Below are 15768 nucleotides of genomic sequence, written 5' to 3'. Positions count from 1 at the left end.
AACACAGGGATGCGAGGCCTTTCTTGGCTGGGTGTTTGCGTGCCGAGTTCCTTTGCAATGCTGCGTTTGCCTTTTCCTTCAGGTGGGGGGCTTGCCACTGCGCGGGTCTAATGGTGTCCCCGCTGATGTTTCAGGAGCTGCTGCAGAAGAAAGAAGAAGAAGCGGCGTGGGGACCTGGGCGGCAGGAGCGAGCAAGAAGAGGATGCGGAAGCGTGCAGATGCGGGGGGGAAGGAGAGAGGCTCCCTGGGCAAAGCACCTGTCCTGTTAGCGGGGCCGCAGTCGCATTTGAGTTGAGCGCTGCCGGCGCCTTTGGCGTCCTGGTGGGCTTTGTGCTGGGCGACCTCCCTGTAAGCAGGGCTCGGGTCTTTGCTGTAGTTGGCCTTTTGCCTTGCTGCTCCTTTGGCTGCCTGGGGAGCGTGGCCCCCTGTAACGGAGGGCGAGAGCCACCTCTCCGCACCCAGACTGCTGGATGCACGGGTGCCTCTATGGCCGCGCTGGAGCCACCTGCTCAGCGCTGTGCTTTCCCTGCAGCCCCCAGTATCACCCAGGAGAAGCCAGCGTGCGGTGTTTGCGCACGAATGACAACAGCACCTCGTTATACGCAAGGCTCTCCCCGAGATCAGCTGTGGAGGTGCGTTAAGGCGCCCGTTTTCACGTCCGATCGCTTCGGCACAGCCGTCAGACTCGCTACGCAAGCGCTCAGGGCGTAGCGCAAAGGTCTCCCATCCGCACAACGGCGGGGAGAAATAAGAGCGGGCCCCGCGCTCTCATTCAGCCGGCAGCCCGGCGGTGGTCGCGGCCGTGCCGCACGCCCGCACCCGAGGCGCTCCCGCGACACAAAGAGCGCCGGGTCCCTTTGTTCGGGAGGCGGCCGGAGCTCCGGACGGGCCCGCTGCCCGCAGCCCGGCGGGGGACGCGGGGGAGGAGGCGGCGGCGGCCCTGGGGCCCGGGGAGGGCGGCGGCGAGAGGGGGGCTGCAGCGGGGCCGGGGACTGACTCCTCCTAGAGGCGGTATGCGGCGCGGGAGGAAACCCCTGCCACCCCCCTCGAGAGGAGCCGCCGCCATCGCCATCCCAACGTACGGCACGGGCGGGGAGCGGCGGCTGAGGCGGAGCGAGCGGAGGCCGGGGGGCGGCGAGAGACGGAGCGCGGCACGCCGAGAGGAGGCGGCGGGAGCGGCAGGTGAGGGGCGGCGCGGGGCCGCGGGCGGCACTTCTCCCCGCGCCGGAACCCCCTCCTCCGCCGTTCCTTTCTCCGCGCCGGGAGCGGAATGGCGGCGGCGCCGGCACCGAGGGGAGCGACGGCCGCGGGGCGGCCCTCGGGGCGCTCGAGGGCGAAGGGCCTCCCCGGAGGAGCCGCGGCGCGGTAGGGCTCGGCGCTTCCCGTTCCGGCCGCCGCCCCCCCCCTCGGCGGGCGAAGCGACGCGGCGGCGGGAGAGAGCCGAGGGGGGGCGGCGGCGGGGGAAGGAGGGGGGCGTGCGCGCGGGAAAGCGGCGGCCGCGCCTCCCCGCCGCCGCGCCGTAGGGCGCGTGCGCGATGCCGGCCAATGGGAGCGTTCGGCCCGGTCCGCGCGTAGGTGGGGCTGGAGCTCTGGCCAATCAGGGGGCGGGGCGGGCGCGCAGCGCGCGTGTTAACGGTCTGCGCCGCCTTAGAACCGCCCCGGTGGGCGTTGTGTGATGGGCGGCGCGGGGGTCCTAAGGGAGCATCACGGCTCGGTGCTGCCGGCGGCGCGTGCGAGAAACGCCCGCTTTGGGTTAGAAGGAGCAGATCTCAGTCTGAGAGCAAAGTGGGAATAAGGCAGAGCTCTTTGTGACAAGCACAAGGAAGCTTCTGCTGGCTGCTCTGGGCTCTGACGAGTGTATAATTCCCAGAGGAAGGCCTGGCTTGCAGAAGCCTGCCTTATTTCCTTTGTGTTGCAGAGCTCTGGTGGCTGTTAAATGCCCCATAGCGACACAAGGAGATTGGTGTGGTGGAGTAGGTGTGATGCGTGACCAATTAGTGGGTGGAACTACTAATTGCTTCAAATTGCCCAAGCCTGGCAATGTCGTGTTAGCCACGTGTAGGTGCAGCTCTTCCAGCTCAGCGAGGATGGACTTTGAGTAAATGCCGTGGTGATGGCTTTATTGGAGACTTTAGTTTATAAGGGCAAACCCAGAGACAATGCATCAGTTGGCAGGGAGGGAGTTGGTGTGGGTGGACTCGAGTGCTTTTCAGCTGATGAGCTCTCGTGTTTTGGTTTTCTATCAGATCAAGCACAACCCAAGTATTATCTGTAGATGCAAACCTCGTGGCGTTTGCTTTTTGTATTTCGTTCCTTTTTTCCCCGTTGACTTACAAGCAAATGGGATTTGGGCTACTACAGCAAATATATGAGACGTAAACTTAATACAGCTTAGATGCACGATCCTCAGTAGCATCTTCCTTTGGTACAGAATGCTGCCTGCCAACTGGTCTGTCTTACACAGCCTCCCACTCCCCCATAAACGCAATTAATGCATTGCTTGGGAAATGCTGTCACTTAAGAGTTGCTTGAAGTGGCCGTTGCCTTTTAATCCCCGCCTGTAAGTGACAGTTTATGAGCTCATTTACCACCCCGGCAATCCCAGGTTGGCAGTGCTCGGGGAACTCCAAATGGGATGATGAGCGGCGTAAGTTTTGATGTGTCCATGTCTGGTAGGTTTGCTGGTTTAATCTTTTCCAACTTGTGCTGTTGCACCCATGTAATTTTTCTTACTGCATGTGATATATTACGTGGGTGGTAGATGGGGACACGCCAGGGCTTTATAGTCCGCTGCAGACCTTGTGCTAGTTGAATTTCCTTGACATCATGAGCAGAACCGGTGTTCAGGTCAGGTTGCTGTGGGCACCCACCCTTGAATTTGTCTGTCTGGGGTGAGCTGGCTTCACTGAATGTCTGAGATGAGTGACCCTCTGTGTAGAGGAACCGATTTGCCATAAGCTCCTCGTTGATTTCAGAGGAGAGGATGTTGATCTATTACACTGTAACAAAGACCATAATTAGGCCGTGAGCAGTGACCAAAATGGAACTGAAAGCAAGTTTTGGAAACAGTTAATGGCTTCCCTGTTATTTTACTGAGGGAGAACTGCACCACTCATTAGGACCACTGGCACACTAAGGTGACAGGGCCAGATCCAGGTTTGTCATTTGTTTATATGGAAAAGCAAGAAGAAAACAAGATTTATTTTCGTTTCTCCTTTGTACAGCCTGGAGTGGCTCTTGATGCGGGGAAAAAGCTCAGCTGAGCCTGTGCTTGGATTTCTTCTTCTGGAAGAATGAGATGATGATGTTTAAAGGTGTTCCTCACATGCTGAGCACCGATCCTATTTCTTTTCTCTTGCAGCTGTCAGCTTGGAGCAAGGGAATAAGAATCGCTAGCAAACTGAAAAGCACAAAGCTGCAAGATGTCAGGCCGCAGTGGGAAGAAGAAAATGTCCAAGCTGTCACGCTCCAGCAGGGCAGGTGTTATTTTCCCTGTGGGGAGGATGATGCGCTACCTAAAGAAAGGAACATACAAGTACCGGATAGGTGTTGGAGCACCGGTTTACATGGCAGCAGTCATAGAGTATCTAGCAGGTAAACAGAGAGCCTGATACTGGAGGTGCTGGGCGTGCACGGTGTCTGTGGGATGAGATGGGAGCGTGCTCAGCGCCTATGAGAGGTGTGGGATGTGTTGACGTTGGCTTAAAATGCTCACAGTGATGAATTTGCTTCTGGAAGAGGCTGAGGATGGAAATTCTCTCCTTCAGAGGTGCGATGCTTGGTCACTGGCTGGAAGGGTTGCTTCTTACTGCTATGCAGAGTGAGGAGTTGCATGGGGTAGTTTGTGGGAGAAAACTACATAAGGCTCTGTTCCTTCACCAATAGGAGAGGATGAAAAGCAAGCTCGCTTTGTGCATGTATGGTGCATTTGAAGGGAGCCAACTGTTGTGTTTTTGTCCTTGCAGAACAGTGTCAAAGCTTTATGAAATATGGAGGTGGTTCATTAGTATTAAAAAGCACAAACATCTTTTTGGCTTGCTTCATGAAATCCCCGACAGAAAGGTGCAGAGGTCACGCTGTGATACTTTGTAGTTTGGTATATTGCACTATTCTGGATTGCCCTGTGAACCTCCTCAGTTATGAGTGGAGAACAGCTCCTTGCCAAATTGTTACAACACTCGTTCAAGTTGCTTACGAGTTACAGATCAAGACTGAGGTGCATTAGAGAATCTCCAGCTCCTTCAGGAGTTAAGTATGGGGCCTGTTTTAAAACGAAACGCTACTGAAAAGCAGAATTGAAATCCAAGATGCTGAGAGTATCTCCCTCTGCTTTTTGTGTAATACCATGTGAGAGCTAACGTGTTTGTATTTTCCACTTGTCTTCCTTCATAGAGTAGGATCAGTTGTAAATGATTTTGGAGGAGACCTTTCTCTTCATTACAAACATACGTGTGCTTGTAGTTGTACAATCCTGTTGCATGCATTAGAAATCAAACCTTCCAACTGCAGGAATCTCTCAGTGGAGCTGGTGCAGTTGTGCTCTTCCAGGGAAATCCATGGCTCGCAGAGCTTCCTTGAGTGTCTACAACACAGTGTCTACTCAGAAAATTTCTAGATACACAGGTTTCTCAGAAGCAGGCTGAACTGTTTGATTTTGCTGTGTTAAAGCATGTTAAAGAACTTCTCGTGGAGCTGATCCTTACGAGATGAGAATGCTGATGTTAGAGACAGCTGAGGGTGCATCTGTTTAGTGGGGAGAGTTGAACTGAGGACTGGGGTAGTAACTGGCAGAGGGTGTCCAAACTGAGACACAGCACTGGAGATCAAGTTGGAAAAATAGGGACCGGGAGAAGGGAGGTGCTGCTGGTGAGGAGCTTAGCAAGAAAGACCAGGTCTGAGAAGAGAAGATGGGGGCAGAAATGAAGATGGTCCAGGAAGGAAGCTGAGGCAGAAGTGTCAGATGTAGGTTACTCAGGGAAGGAGAATGGGCAGGGAAAGCAATCATGGTTGGGAAATGGGCAGGGCGGACGAGGCAGGAGGTGCCAGGTTGGACCAGAACTGTCTGGTGTCTGTCCAGGACATAGGATGGAGTCTTCCAGGAGTCTTCAGCTATGTCTGTGGTTTGTCAATGGCTTGAAGTTCTGAGCCCCTTGACTGGCATCATCCAGTGGCGTGCATACACCCTGAGCATCCTCATCCCAGCCACCACGTGGTCTGCCTTTTGGCTTTGGGCCGTGTTCTGTGTACCACTAAATCCTCCTTTTCCTTTGCAAGAAGGGTTGTGGCTGCAGCCCATAGCTGTTACTAATGCTGAACTTGAGGCTTGGCTTATCAGCTCCATTGTAAAAATGCCGTCAATTAGTACGATGTATCTTGAGAACAGTTCCTTTTTACCTTGACTGATTAGCTGATGTGATAAACATCAGGGATCTAAAGCTTCTTTTAAAATCTCTCTATCCTGTTTCATATCTCAGGCTTGAAAAGTCGTATTGCAAAATTGCAGCTTAATTCCTATCCAGAAGCTTGTGATTACTGGATAGGAATTAGGAATTACTAGTTGGGCTCCACTGCCTTCAGAATGAAAAATCCGTGAAGAACTGACCTCAGTCTCATTGGATTTATGGACTTTGCAATACATGTGGCTGACTTCAGTCATCATCATCTGAGTCAAACATCATTTGAATGTGTCCCATAATGTACCTTAGCAAAATGTAGGCAGAGAATTCAGACAGCTCTTGCTTAAGAAGCAGGAGAAATGAGTGGTGTGCTGGTGAGAGGAGCTGACAACACCAGCAATGCTTCCTCCTTCAGAGGACATCAGCTGGCACGTTCCTCGATCAGGTTGCATTCATCTGCTGTCAAGTGGCAAACTGAGCAGATATTTCTCTACTTGCAAATGGGCAAAGAACTCCATCTGATGCATCTTTTCAGGACAGAGGTGCTACTGGGCAGATTTGTACGTGGTGGAGTTACAGGAACTGTCAGAACTTATCTTGAAGGGGAAGTGTCTGAAATCCTTCCACTTCTGGGATCAGTAGTCGGCATTGATCTTCCTTATCAGTCCAACTGAGTGCTTCAGAAAAGCAGGCTGGGCTCATCTAAACATGCAGCTTTGGCTCGAGTGTGATGCTTTTAGTTCCTGCATGTCCCAAATCTGTTGATTCATCAGCTAAAGAAATCTTTTTTCCTGCATGTCACAGGAAAAGAAGATGGAATCCCATTCAGGTTGTAGGTTGGCTGCTGCTTTTGTTGGTTGTAAAAGAGTTAGGTTCTTTCCTAGTCCTGAGCACTGATCAAACAGGGTGAAAATCTATCTATTAATAAGACTTAAAACATCTTTTGGGGTTCACTTATGCAAGGCCAAGATCCAAACGCAGTAATGCTCAGTATTGTGTACTATCTGCTAGTCAAGAGTCCAAGAAACTCCTTGATTTTAAATGCAGATAATGTGATCACCTACATCTGAGCTTTCATCACGTGTGTGTTGTGTGGAGTCAGGGGCCAGCTGAAATTTGAAGTTACGCTTCCAACGTGGAGGCATCTTATATGGATTTTGAATCTTAAGGGAAGCAAGGCTATTTCAGATGCAGCTTTAATTCTTAGTGCTGCTCAGACATAAAATAAGTCTGAGAACATCCAGATCCCGATTTCAAGAGAGCTTGCTGTAGTGTAGGGCCTTACTGTGGGAGTCATATTCTCAGGCTGCTGTCTCTGTAGAGTTAAGATGACCTCAGCTGTCAGTGATGTTTCTGTTTGAAATGTGAAACAGTTTCTTTAGGGACCTGTTCTTACCAGCAGAGGATGTGATAGCTGCAGCCTCCAGATTTGATGGTTTGTTGTTTTTGCAAGTGCCACTTTGTATTCTTAAGGCCCTGAGTCCCTACCTCCATTCTGAAGCCTCCAGCGTTAGAAAAATATGCGTATAGAGAATCATTAGAAGGAGCTAAGGCAATTATTTACTTATTCAAATAATTGGCATCTTTTGGTAAGTTATTTATATGCATACTCTGCAGTCTGCCCTACGTCGTCTCTGCCTTGGATCCCCTTCTTCCTGGTGTCCTATGGTAGATGAAAAGTGCCTGGCGTTTGAGTGTTCTGCGTTTTTTGCTCTCAACATTAGGCAGAGGACATTTGAATGCACCATCACGATGCTGCTGGCCAAAGGACCCAGAACCTGGGGGAGTGGGGTGAGCACACGGTTAGCAGGATGTGCTTGTTGTTGGCACATCTGAAAGAACTTCAGTTACCACGCAGGTAAGTATGTCTTGTTGTTTTTTTTGTCTTCCCGCTACAATTTTCATCTGCTGTCAGCATAAATCTGCAAAACCTGCTGGAGAAGTACGGGTCTCTTTTCTTGCTCTATGCTGGTCTGCACACTGGATGGCAATCTGTTCCTGCTGTCTGCTACTGCATTAGCTCCGCTGGCAGAGGTCAGGGATCTGAAAGCTCCAGCCCTGCAGCCCCATGGCACATAACTTTAAACAATGGCTTTTACATCTCCAACAGTCTGTTATGTAAGCTCTGTAGGAGTGAAAGCTGGATGACAAGGGTGCACTTCTGTTATTCTCACCAAGAGAAACTGAAAGCTGGTCTCTTTCCCGTGAACCCAGAGCTAAACCTCTTGTTGAAATCCTCTGGATTTTAGCCTGAGAGCGTTAGGTGGATTCCCACAAGATTTTTCATGGAAATTCTTCAAATAGTTACAGTTCTTTGTGTAGTTGATTAAATGGGAGTAAGGTACCTTCAGCAGAACATCGATGAGCTGTAACTTTTTTACCCGTATTGTTGACAAAACCGGGAGCACTGTCCCAGGAGGCACGGAAACCTTTCTACCAGTAGTTCTTACATTGAAGCTCTTATGTTGTCTCTCTGCTTGCATCTAAGTCAAACCTTTTGTATCTTATTTTGAAATAAAGCTTCTCACAGATCTTCAGTGCCCTTTAATGCAAAACTGCAGCGTTGCCTGGCTACTTTGTTGGCTTTCAAATTATTTCTTTAAATGCACCTCAGTCTTTGTCTTACTTGGTCCTGAGAATCCTTGCTGTTTTGTCAGAGCTGTCTGAACTAGGTTTGGGGTTTCACTGCATGCTTTGCTGTTTGGTTGTTACAGGCCTATTGCTAAATTCTGGCGTGAGACTCTTAAAGGATGTTACGTGAACCAAACTTAGTGTATTTTCTGCTAACTATCCTTCAGGGAATTAGGGAGGACAAATGATTTTATCTAAGTGTACAAATATATTGGCTGTCACTTGTTGTCTGCGTTTCAGTGTCAAAGATCATTGAAATGGGGAAATAGCCCTAAAAAGGTAAATGGATATTGAAAAGGAATGTGAGAAGTACATACGAGGTGCACGCAAGTTGCATTTTTATTACTCCCTTTTATCTCACTGTTTCTTGCAGCTGAAATTCTAGAACTGGCAGGAAATGCAGCGAGAGACAACAAGAAAGGAAGAATCGCCCCCAGACATATCCTCCTGGCAGTAGCAAATGATGAAGAGCTGAATCAGGTACTCCCTTGCATTGCAGCGTGAGGGTTGTCTGCGGTAGTATGAACATGATGATTGCCAGTACTTATCAAAAATATGCTACAAAGACAATGTTTCCAAAAGCTGTAGACGGAGAAATGGCCTCAAGTTGCGCCAAGGCAAGTTTAGGTTGGATGTTAGGAAACACTTCTTTACAGAAAGGGTGGTTAAGCACTGGAATAGGCTCCCCAGGGAGGTGGTTGAGTCACCATCCCTGGATGTGTTTAAGAGCTGTTTGGATGTGGTGCTCAGAGATATGATTTAGCGGAAGGTTGTTAGAGTTAGGGTACTATGGTTAGGCTGCGGTTGGACTTGATGATCTTTGAGGTCCTTCCCAACCTGACTAATTCTGTGATTCTATGAAGCGTGTGTTTTCTACTGCACTATGAGGCCCATCTTGGAGAGGGTCTGGCCCACTCTCTGGTATAGCTGCATCCAGGACTGCATCTCCTTCCATATGCTTGAGTCTCATTAGCACACAGGCTGTTGTTTGCAGCGCTTTGACTCCGAGGATTAACTGTGAAATACTTCTGTGTGCCTGCAGGTACATATCTCCTCTTAACCTCATCCACTGCTTGTGGGTCACCAAGATATGCAGGAAGACTGTGAGACTGAATGTAGAGCAGCAGTTCTCTGGGACATGCTGACTAATTTCACTGGGACATGCTAGGTTTTCTCTCTTAGCAGGGTTTTCTTCTGGTACACAAAGCATGTTGCTTTAGGAGGTATGGGCTCTACACGTGTGTAGTGCAGTCAACAAAGATTGCTTGAGTGCAGACAAAGAGAATTCATAGAACACTCCTTTGCACCGCTTTTCCTTGCAGTTGCTAAAAGGTGTGACTATAGCAAGCGGAGGGGTCCTGCCCAGAATTCAGCCAGAGCTTCTAGCCAAGAAACGGGGTGCCAAAGGCAAATCTGAGACAATCCTTTCCCCTGCTCCTGAGAAGAAGGGAAGGAAATCCATGGTGAGCAAAAAGAGTGGGAAGAAGGCAAAGTCTAACAAGGCCCGGACGCCTAAAAAGGTAAGCCTGGAGCAGATATGGGATTCAAGGTGTTTGCCAGAAGGATTGGATCCAAACCAACTATGATTATCAGGAGGAATAAATTTGTGCCTCTGCGTTAATTATTTGTTGGTCCCAACTGGAAACGGGGGGGTAGGAGTCGATAATAGACACATCAGAAATAAAGGGGAAGGTGATTATTGCAGTATTTCTGTAATTAATTTCCATAACAGAAACCTTTGAAGCTTAAGAGGAAACTTTTCAGGTTTCTATGTCACCCTCCCAAGTACTTTTTTGATAGCCACGTAGAATGGTCATACTAATTGCGTGGCTTCTAAAATATAAGAAACTGTATTTTACATCACTTTCTATTTGAGAGATATTATACCTTCAGCCTTCTTACAGGTACCAGATTGCTGTTAAGTGTTTATCAGTGTCCTGAGAACTTGTAAAAAATGACTTTTATGTACCACATCATGACAAGCATTCTGTTTCATGTCTTCTCAAGAGTGCTGTATTAAATGGCTTTTGAAATAATTGTGAGAAGAAATGAAACAAAACTCTACCACTGCACGTTCCCTCTCAGTTATCTGCTGTCCCAAGTCTATCACTATCCCAAATGGTTTAATTTAATAAAGCAGTAAACAGAGAGGTGCTCTTAGCTTGCATGTAAAATGTGACTAATCTCTACAGAGGGACCTGGACAGGCTGGATTGCTGGGCTGGGGCCAGTGGGTGAAGCTCAACAAGACCCAGTGCCACAACAAGCCCAGGCAACGTTACATGCATGGGGCAGAGTGGCTGGAAGAGTGCGTGGCAGAAAAACATTTAGCACTGGGGGACATGGGTTAGTGGGCACGTGGTGATGGGCTGGGGGTTGGACTATATAATCACAGAGGTCCTTTCCTACCATAATTATTCTATATGATTCTATACCATTTTGTCACTCCAGCTGCTTGTATGGAGGTGTGATGCCTCACTCCTGCAAGTAGAACTGGAGATCTGGTTCATTAGCTGAGTTTATTATTTTTTACATGATTTTTTTCCTTCAGATTGGAGCATTTGACTTGGTTGCTGTTTGATTTAGTATGAGCGGTTTTGTTAGTAGTAAAAACAAGCAGTAGTGCAAACCCATCCATAAATACAACCTTAATTATCACAAAAATCACAGATGGAGGGGCATGCCCTGAACTCTTAATATGTTTACAAACATATGTAGTGTTTCAGAAGTACCACTAATGTTTTAACATTTCCATTTAACGTTTTATAAACAGTGAAGGCTTCTGTTGTTACGTCATGTTTGGGGAATAAAAAGCTATGAGTAATGTATGATGAAATTTCTCGTACCTGATTAAATCTGCCCATTACTGGATAATGGTAGGCACTGATTTTTCCTTCAAGATTTCTTGTTTCTTTGCCTCTCCCTTCTCTTCCCCCGCATCCCACCCCCCCACCCAATTAGAATAAACAGAAGGACAGTGAAAAGGAAGGAGCTTCAAATTCAACATCTGAAGATGGACCTGGGGATGGTTTCACCATCTTGTCCTCCAAGAGCCTCGTGCCAGGACAAAAGGTAATAGAAATTATAATGTAACAGACTGGGATTATAGCAATGGAGCCTAGCATAAACAGAATGTTGCTTTAGATCTAACAGCAGTAAAAAATCTTCGCCTTCTTCCTTAGTGATCCCAAATGTAAGACCAGAACTCACTCGAGTCACAGGTGGGCAGAAGGTCTCAAAAACTTGTCTGCAGATAAAAAATTTGTAAGAATAGTGCTGGTCAACCTCTCTTTTCCAGAGAGCCATGCTGATTAATCTCATGGCTCAACCTATAGCAGAATTCTGTTCAGTTTGGACTTGGTTTGACACTATGCTAGACACAACTCAGCCAGGTTCAACCTTCTAGGCTATTTATGATCTATAACAACAAACAGACTATTTTTATTTATTTTTTTAAACCCTCCTCCCTTCCTGTACTCACTAAGAAGGAGGGTTTTTTAAACAAAAGTGTTTCCAAAGTCACCATTTCTTTTTCAAAGTGCGATCCTAGAACATGAATCCAATAGCAGTACTCTCCTCTGGAGCAGGCATCTAAGCTAGGGGTATATCATGAAACAATCTAAGCAGTATACATACTAAAGGCTAAAAATCAGAATCAGACATATTGAACACAGTAAAACTGTGCAAATTGTGAATCCAGCCCCTTTTCTTTTGGTATGAAAAATATTTCACACGTATTACTAATTTGATTCTTTCTACTCTTATCCTTATCTTGCAGCTTTCTCTGACACAGAGTGACATCAGCCATATTGGCTCCATGAAGGTAGAAGGCATTGTTCACCCCACAACTGCTGAAATAGACCTCAAGGAAGAAATAGGTGAGGCTGTGCTGCACGCAGACAAAGCACTTCTTAAGTTCACTTTTTGGATCATTGTTTTATATGATCGTTTGAGAAATGATCTCAGGAAAGTACTGGGGTTTGTATGCTGAGTAGTAGTCCCACTCTTCATAAGCCAAGGGAAATGTCCTTACTGGCTTTTTCAAAACCAGTAATAAGTAAACTTTGTCATAAACATCAACTGCTGCTCATAGAGGAAAACACGGCCGTACGTGCACAGTGTTTTGCTTTCAAATCACATGGAGTTATTGGTTTGGTTTTATTTTGCTGGGAATGTGAAGACAATGCCTTTGTGCTCTTTGTCCTTGCAGGCAAGGCTTTGGAAAAGGCAGGAGGGAAAGAGTTTTTAGAAACAGTGAAGGAGCTTCGCAAATCTCAAGGACCTTTGGAAGTTGCTGAAGGTAAAAAAGGATGATATGCTCAGTTGGAAACATCTCATCCCATATATTCTTTTCTCTTGACATTCTAATTTGTTCTTGATTACATATGTGCCTTTGCTTATGTGATGTGTTTCTGTTTCTTCCTTAAAGTTGTTGCTGGTATGGACAGCCTGTTTGAGGACAGGGAGTTGAGGGGGAAAGAAAGAGGGGTAGGATACCCTTGTGCTGTGTACATCCTGTCTTTGTGCTTTGAAGCACCACCATAAGTTCCAGCAGGCAACTCCTGTCTGTGGGAGTCTGAAAGTTAAGGGAAACTTCTGCTTACACCTCTGTGCCATCTTCCCTCTCCTACTTCCACCACATTTCTTAGGGAGAGTTAAAAACAGCTCTCAGCCTAACCTATGAGCTGTATGAACAGCGGTAATTTATAAATTATCCTGCTTTGTACTGAACAATATAACCAAAGCAACTACCTTACTTTGCACACAAATAAAGGTAGAAGTGATATAATCACAAAAACTGGCATGTGTTTTGAAGAGCAGTTGGTGCTCTTCTCCCAGGCATTACAGCTGCATTATTGAAATACAAATTACAAAAAAGCTCCACAAAAGAGCTAGAAAATAGATTCCTTTTAGCTAGTTCCAGGAAAGAAGATAATCTTAGCTTAATGGATGGAAAATTGTACTCTGTCAGACAAGCACTGTTGTGTTGGTATGTTTGAAGTTACCACTTCCACTGGTTTTGAGGCAAGTAATAATAAATGGGTTTTTATCACTGGAGATCTACTGCAAACACTTGAGTCTAACAGGCCTTGAATTCAAGTGCTGTTCACAGGATACCTGTGTAGTTTTCAGTCAGTTTTCTCTTTATGATTGAAGTTCTTCTCTTCTGCTTGAAATTTAAGGAGCCCGGTGAAGCATTAGGTAGAATTCCTCTGTGATGGTGGACAGGGGACTAGATCCACGTTCCTCACTCTTGGATTGCACAGCTAATTTCTGGCTGTTCAACCTGAGATTCCCAAGGCCCAGATTTTTAGAAGTGCTAATGTCAAATTTGACATAACTGATGGATACTCTCAGTAAACATCTTTGATTTTTCAGATCGTTGTCTGAAATTGCGTAGCTGTGAAGGAGGTCCAGATATTACTCCGTAATGCTCCAGAACTGTAATGATGATGCAGGATTTGTGCAGAGCATTCAGATGAGGCTCTGACAGTGCTGCAGAAAAGGCTGTTGGGGAATTAATGATGCTGAGTTCAGGGCAAGGTTTCAACTATTTGCACATTAAAGAAAATATCCAGAGGCCGTGCTGAATGAGAGAGCCTTTAAACATCATTGAATAACTGTTAATCGAATGAACCTTGGGTTTGTCGGTCCTCAAAGAAATAATAATTGATCACATGAGTGACGACAGTACAGATTATGATTGTGAATGAGTCACTGTGGCTTGCTTTAATTCCTAATGGATTTCTTTTGAAGAGGTAATGTCACGAAGAAAGATTGAGATGATTGATTAGATCGAAATGACTCGATTGAGAAGTTATTGCGAGGTGGTTTCTACTCAAAACTAATAGTTATGTTTTCATCTGTGGCAGCTGCACTTACTCAGTCCAGCGGGCTAGCAGCAAAGTTTGTCATCCACTGTCACATCCCACAGTGGGGTTCAGACAAGTGCGAAGAGCAGCTTGAAGAGACCATAAAGAACTGCTTAACAGCCGCAGAAGACAAGAAGTTGAAGTCTGTGGCTTTCCCCCCTTTTCCCAGTGGCAGGTATGGCTTTTCCTGTGTAAGAGGATTCTGCATTGTGTAACGATTGTGTAATGAGCTACCAGAGCTGCTGCTGCAATAAAAAGCCTTGATGGAGGGAAATTAGCTAGCTCTCAGGAGAGCTGTGTTATCTGTTACAAGTGATTTCCATTCTTCTACTCTAGGCCTGTACCATCTCCAGTTTTATGTCCCTTCCTGTTACTGTGATGAATGTTACTAAAACTCTACTGATATTAATAAGATTACACTGACATCATAATGAAGTTAAATAACAGTGATGCAACAGGAGCCAGGTGAAAGGGAGGTCTTTACTTAGGTCATCCCAATAGTATATATTAAGCAGGCTAGTCACACACATGCTTTCTTTCAAAAGAAAACCACTCTTTCTTAAATAGAGCTCAACTTTAAAAAGGCAACTTTCAAACCGACTGGCAAACTGTGATAACTAGCAAAAAAAAAAAAGCCTGACTAAGAAATTCAAAGGTGGTGGTTTTTTGGGGTGTGGGTTTTTTCTTTCTCTACCTGTTTTTTGTTTGTTTTTGCTTTGTTTTGGTTCTTGCTCTTTTTTCTTTAAAAGCTGCTGCATTGCTAATCTTGCTTGGTCTCTGATCATAAGAAATTGTACATAAGCCTCATCAATGCAGAAGGTTGTTCTTTCATAATAGTGTTTGCGTGTCTAGGATTAATTCGAAATGTAATTACTGATTTTTTCTTAGTTAACTTTGGGGTTTACTTAAAACTGCAGCTAACGCTGTCTTAGCAGCAGGCTGTAGTGAGTACAGCTGCGCTTCATGCCTTTCAGCATCACGTGTATAAAGATTGTGTGGGTGACTGACGCTCTCCTGTTTTGTTTTCTTCCCCTATCACATAGAAACTGCTTCCCAAAACAGACAGCGGCCCAGGTGACTCTCAGAGCTATTTCCACCCATTTTGATGGCACCAGCTCTTCCTCCCTGAAGAACATTTACTTTCTGCTCTTTGACAGTGAAAGTATTGGCATCTACGTGCAAGAAATGGCCAAGCTAGACACTAAGTAGCAACAGCAGCCAAATGAAACTTTATTTTTCAACAAACTTGAGTAGCATTAAAAGCATTAGAGGTGGGTTTTATTTTTTCAGTGTGGTGAGGAGGGGGAGTGGTAGTAGTGTGATGTGTTGTGACTTGATGAAGAGCTGTGACTAGAGATGAGAGGGGTTTAGTCTGATTTCTTCATGCTGTCAGCATCTTCTAGCCCTTTGTGCCACCTTCAGCAATTGAGTTACCATCTCTTTTCAGGAGTTTTAGTGTCCCTTGTTACTTTAGTTTAGAAGTTTGTAAAGAGTAACTTCATTTTAGATTTGTAGTGACGAAGTTTTCATGCACACACTTTAGAGAAAGCTCTTAAAAATGTTCTGCTCCCCTTTCTCCTCCCTTGAGGGTGGATGTTAAACTTTTTCTCCAGCCCACAGTGGAGGGGAAAGAGATTAGAAGTGATGCATGAGGAGCTTCTGTTTTGCTTTTTACTCCCAATAATCTCTGTAATTACTGAGAATATTTCATGGTGATTTTTTTTTGTTTGTTTTATAAGAAAAAAAAGAAAAAGATTTGTCAAGTGTGGTTATTGTTATGAACCTCATTTTGCTCTGAAAATCTCACCTTAAAGGGGGGGGGGGGGGGGAGGAAAAAAGCATCTGAAACTGCATACGTACTGTAGCACA

The 15768-nt window shown here is 46.2% G+C and overlaps 1 protein-coding gene across 8 annotated transcripts; it reads left to right on the top strand.

The window, feature by feature from the left end:
* Window positions 1-580: 580 nt before the first annotated feature.
* Window positions 581-15720, top strand: H2AFY2 (H2A histone family, member Y2). 8 transcript variants are annotated; one of them, XM_040702398.2, is made up of 9 exons: window positions 581-632; window positions 3362-3594; window positions 8401-8507; window positions 9350-9547; window positions 10988-11098; window positions 11805-11904; window positions 12237-12326; window positions 13900-14074; window positions 14943-15720. In XM_040702398.2, exons 2-9 carry the CDS (start codon window positions 3423-3425, stop codon window positions 15106-15108), a joined length of 1119 nt encoding a protein of 372 aa, XP_040558332.1. In that variant the 5' UTR covers window positions 581-632; window positions 3362-3422; the 3' UTR covers window positions 15109-15720.
* Window positions 15721-15768: the final 48 nt, after the last annotated feature.

Source organism: Gallus gallus, chromosome 6 (genome assembly GCF_016699485.2).
Source record: "Gallus gallus isolate bGalGal1 chromosome 6, bGalGal1.mat.broiler.GRCg7b, whole genome shotgun sequence".
NCBI classification, from domain to species: domain Eukaryota; kingdom Metazoa; phylum Chordata; class Aves; order Galliformes; family Phasianidae; genus Gallus; species Gallus gallus.
Note: the sequence above shows the minus strand (reverse complement) of the source record. Positions and strands in the feature narration are given on the sequence as shown.

What these genes read in the sequence shown, in the direction of transcription:
- H2AFY2 (XM_040702398.2), top strand. Translation starts at nt 3,423, where the DNA reads ATGTCAGGCCGCAGTGGGAAGAAGAAAATGTCCAAGCTGTCACGCTCC. An exon ending in AGTCATAGAGTATCTAGCAG is followed by an intron (nt 3,595 to 8,400) that starts GTAAACAGAGAG and finishes TGTTTCTTGCAG; the next exon opens with CTGAAATTCTAGAACTGGCA. An exon ending in ATGATGAAGAGCTGAATCAG is followed by an intron (nt 8,508 to 9,349) that starts GTACTCCCTTGC and finishes TTTTCCTTGCAG; the next exon opens with TTGCTAAAAGGTGTGACTAT.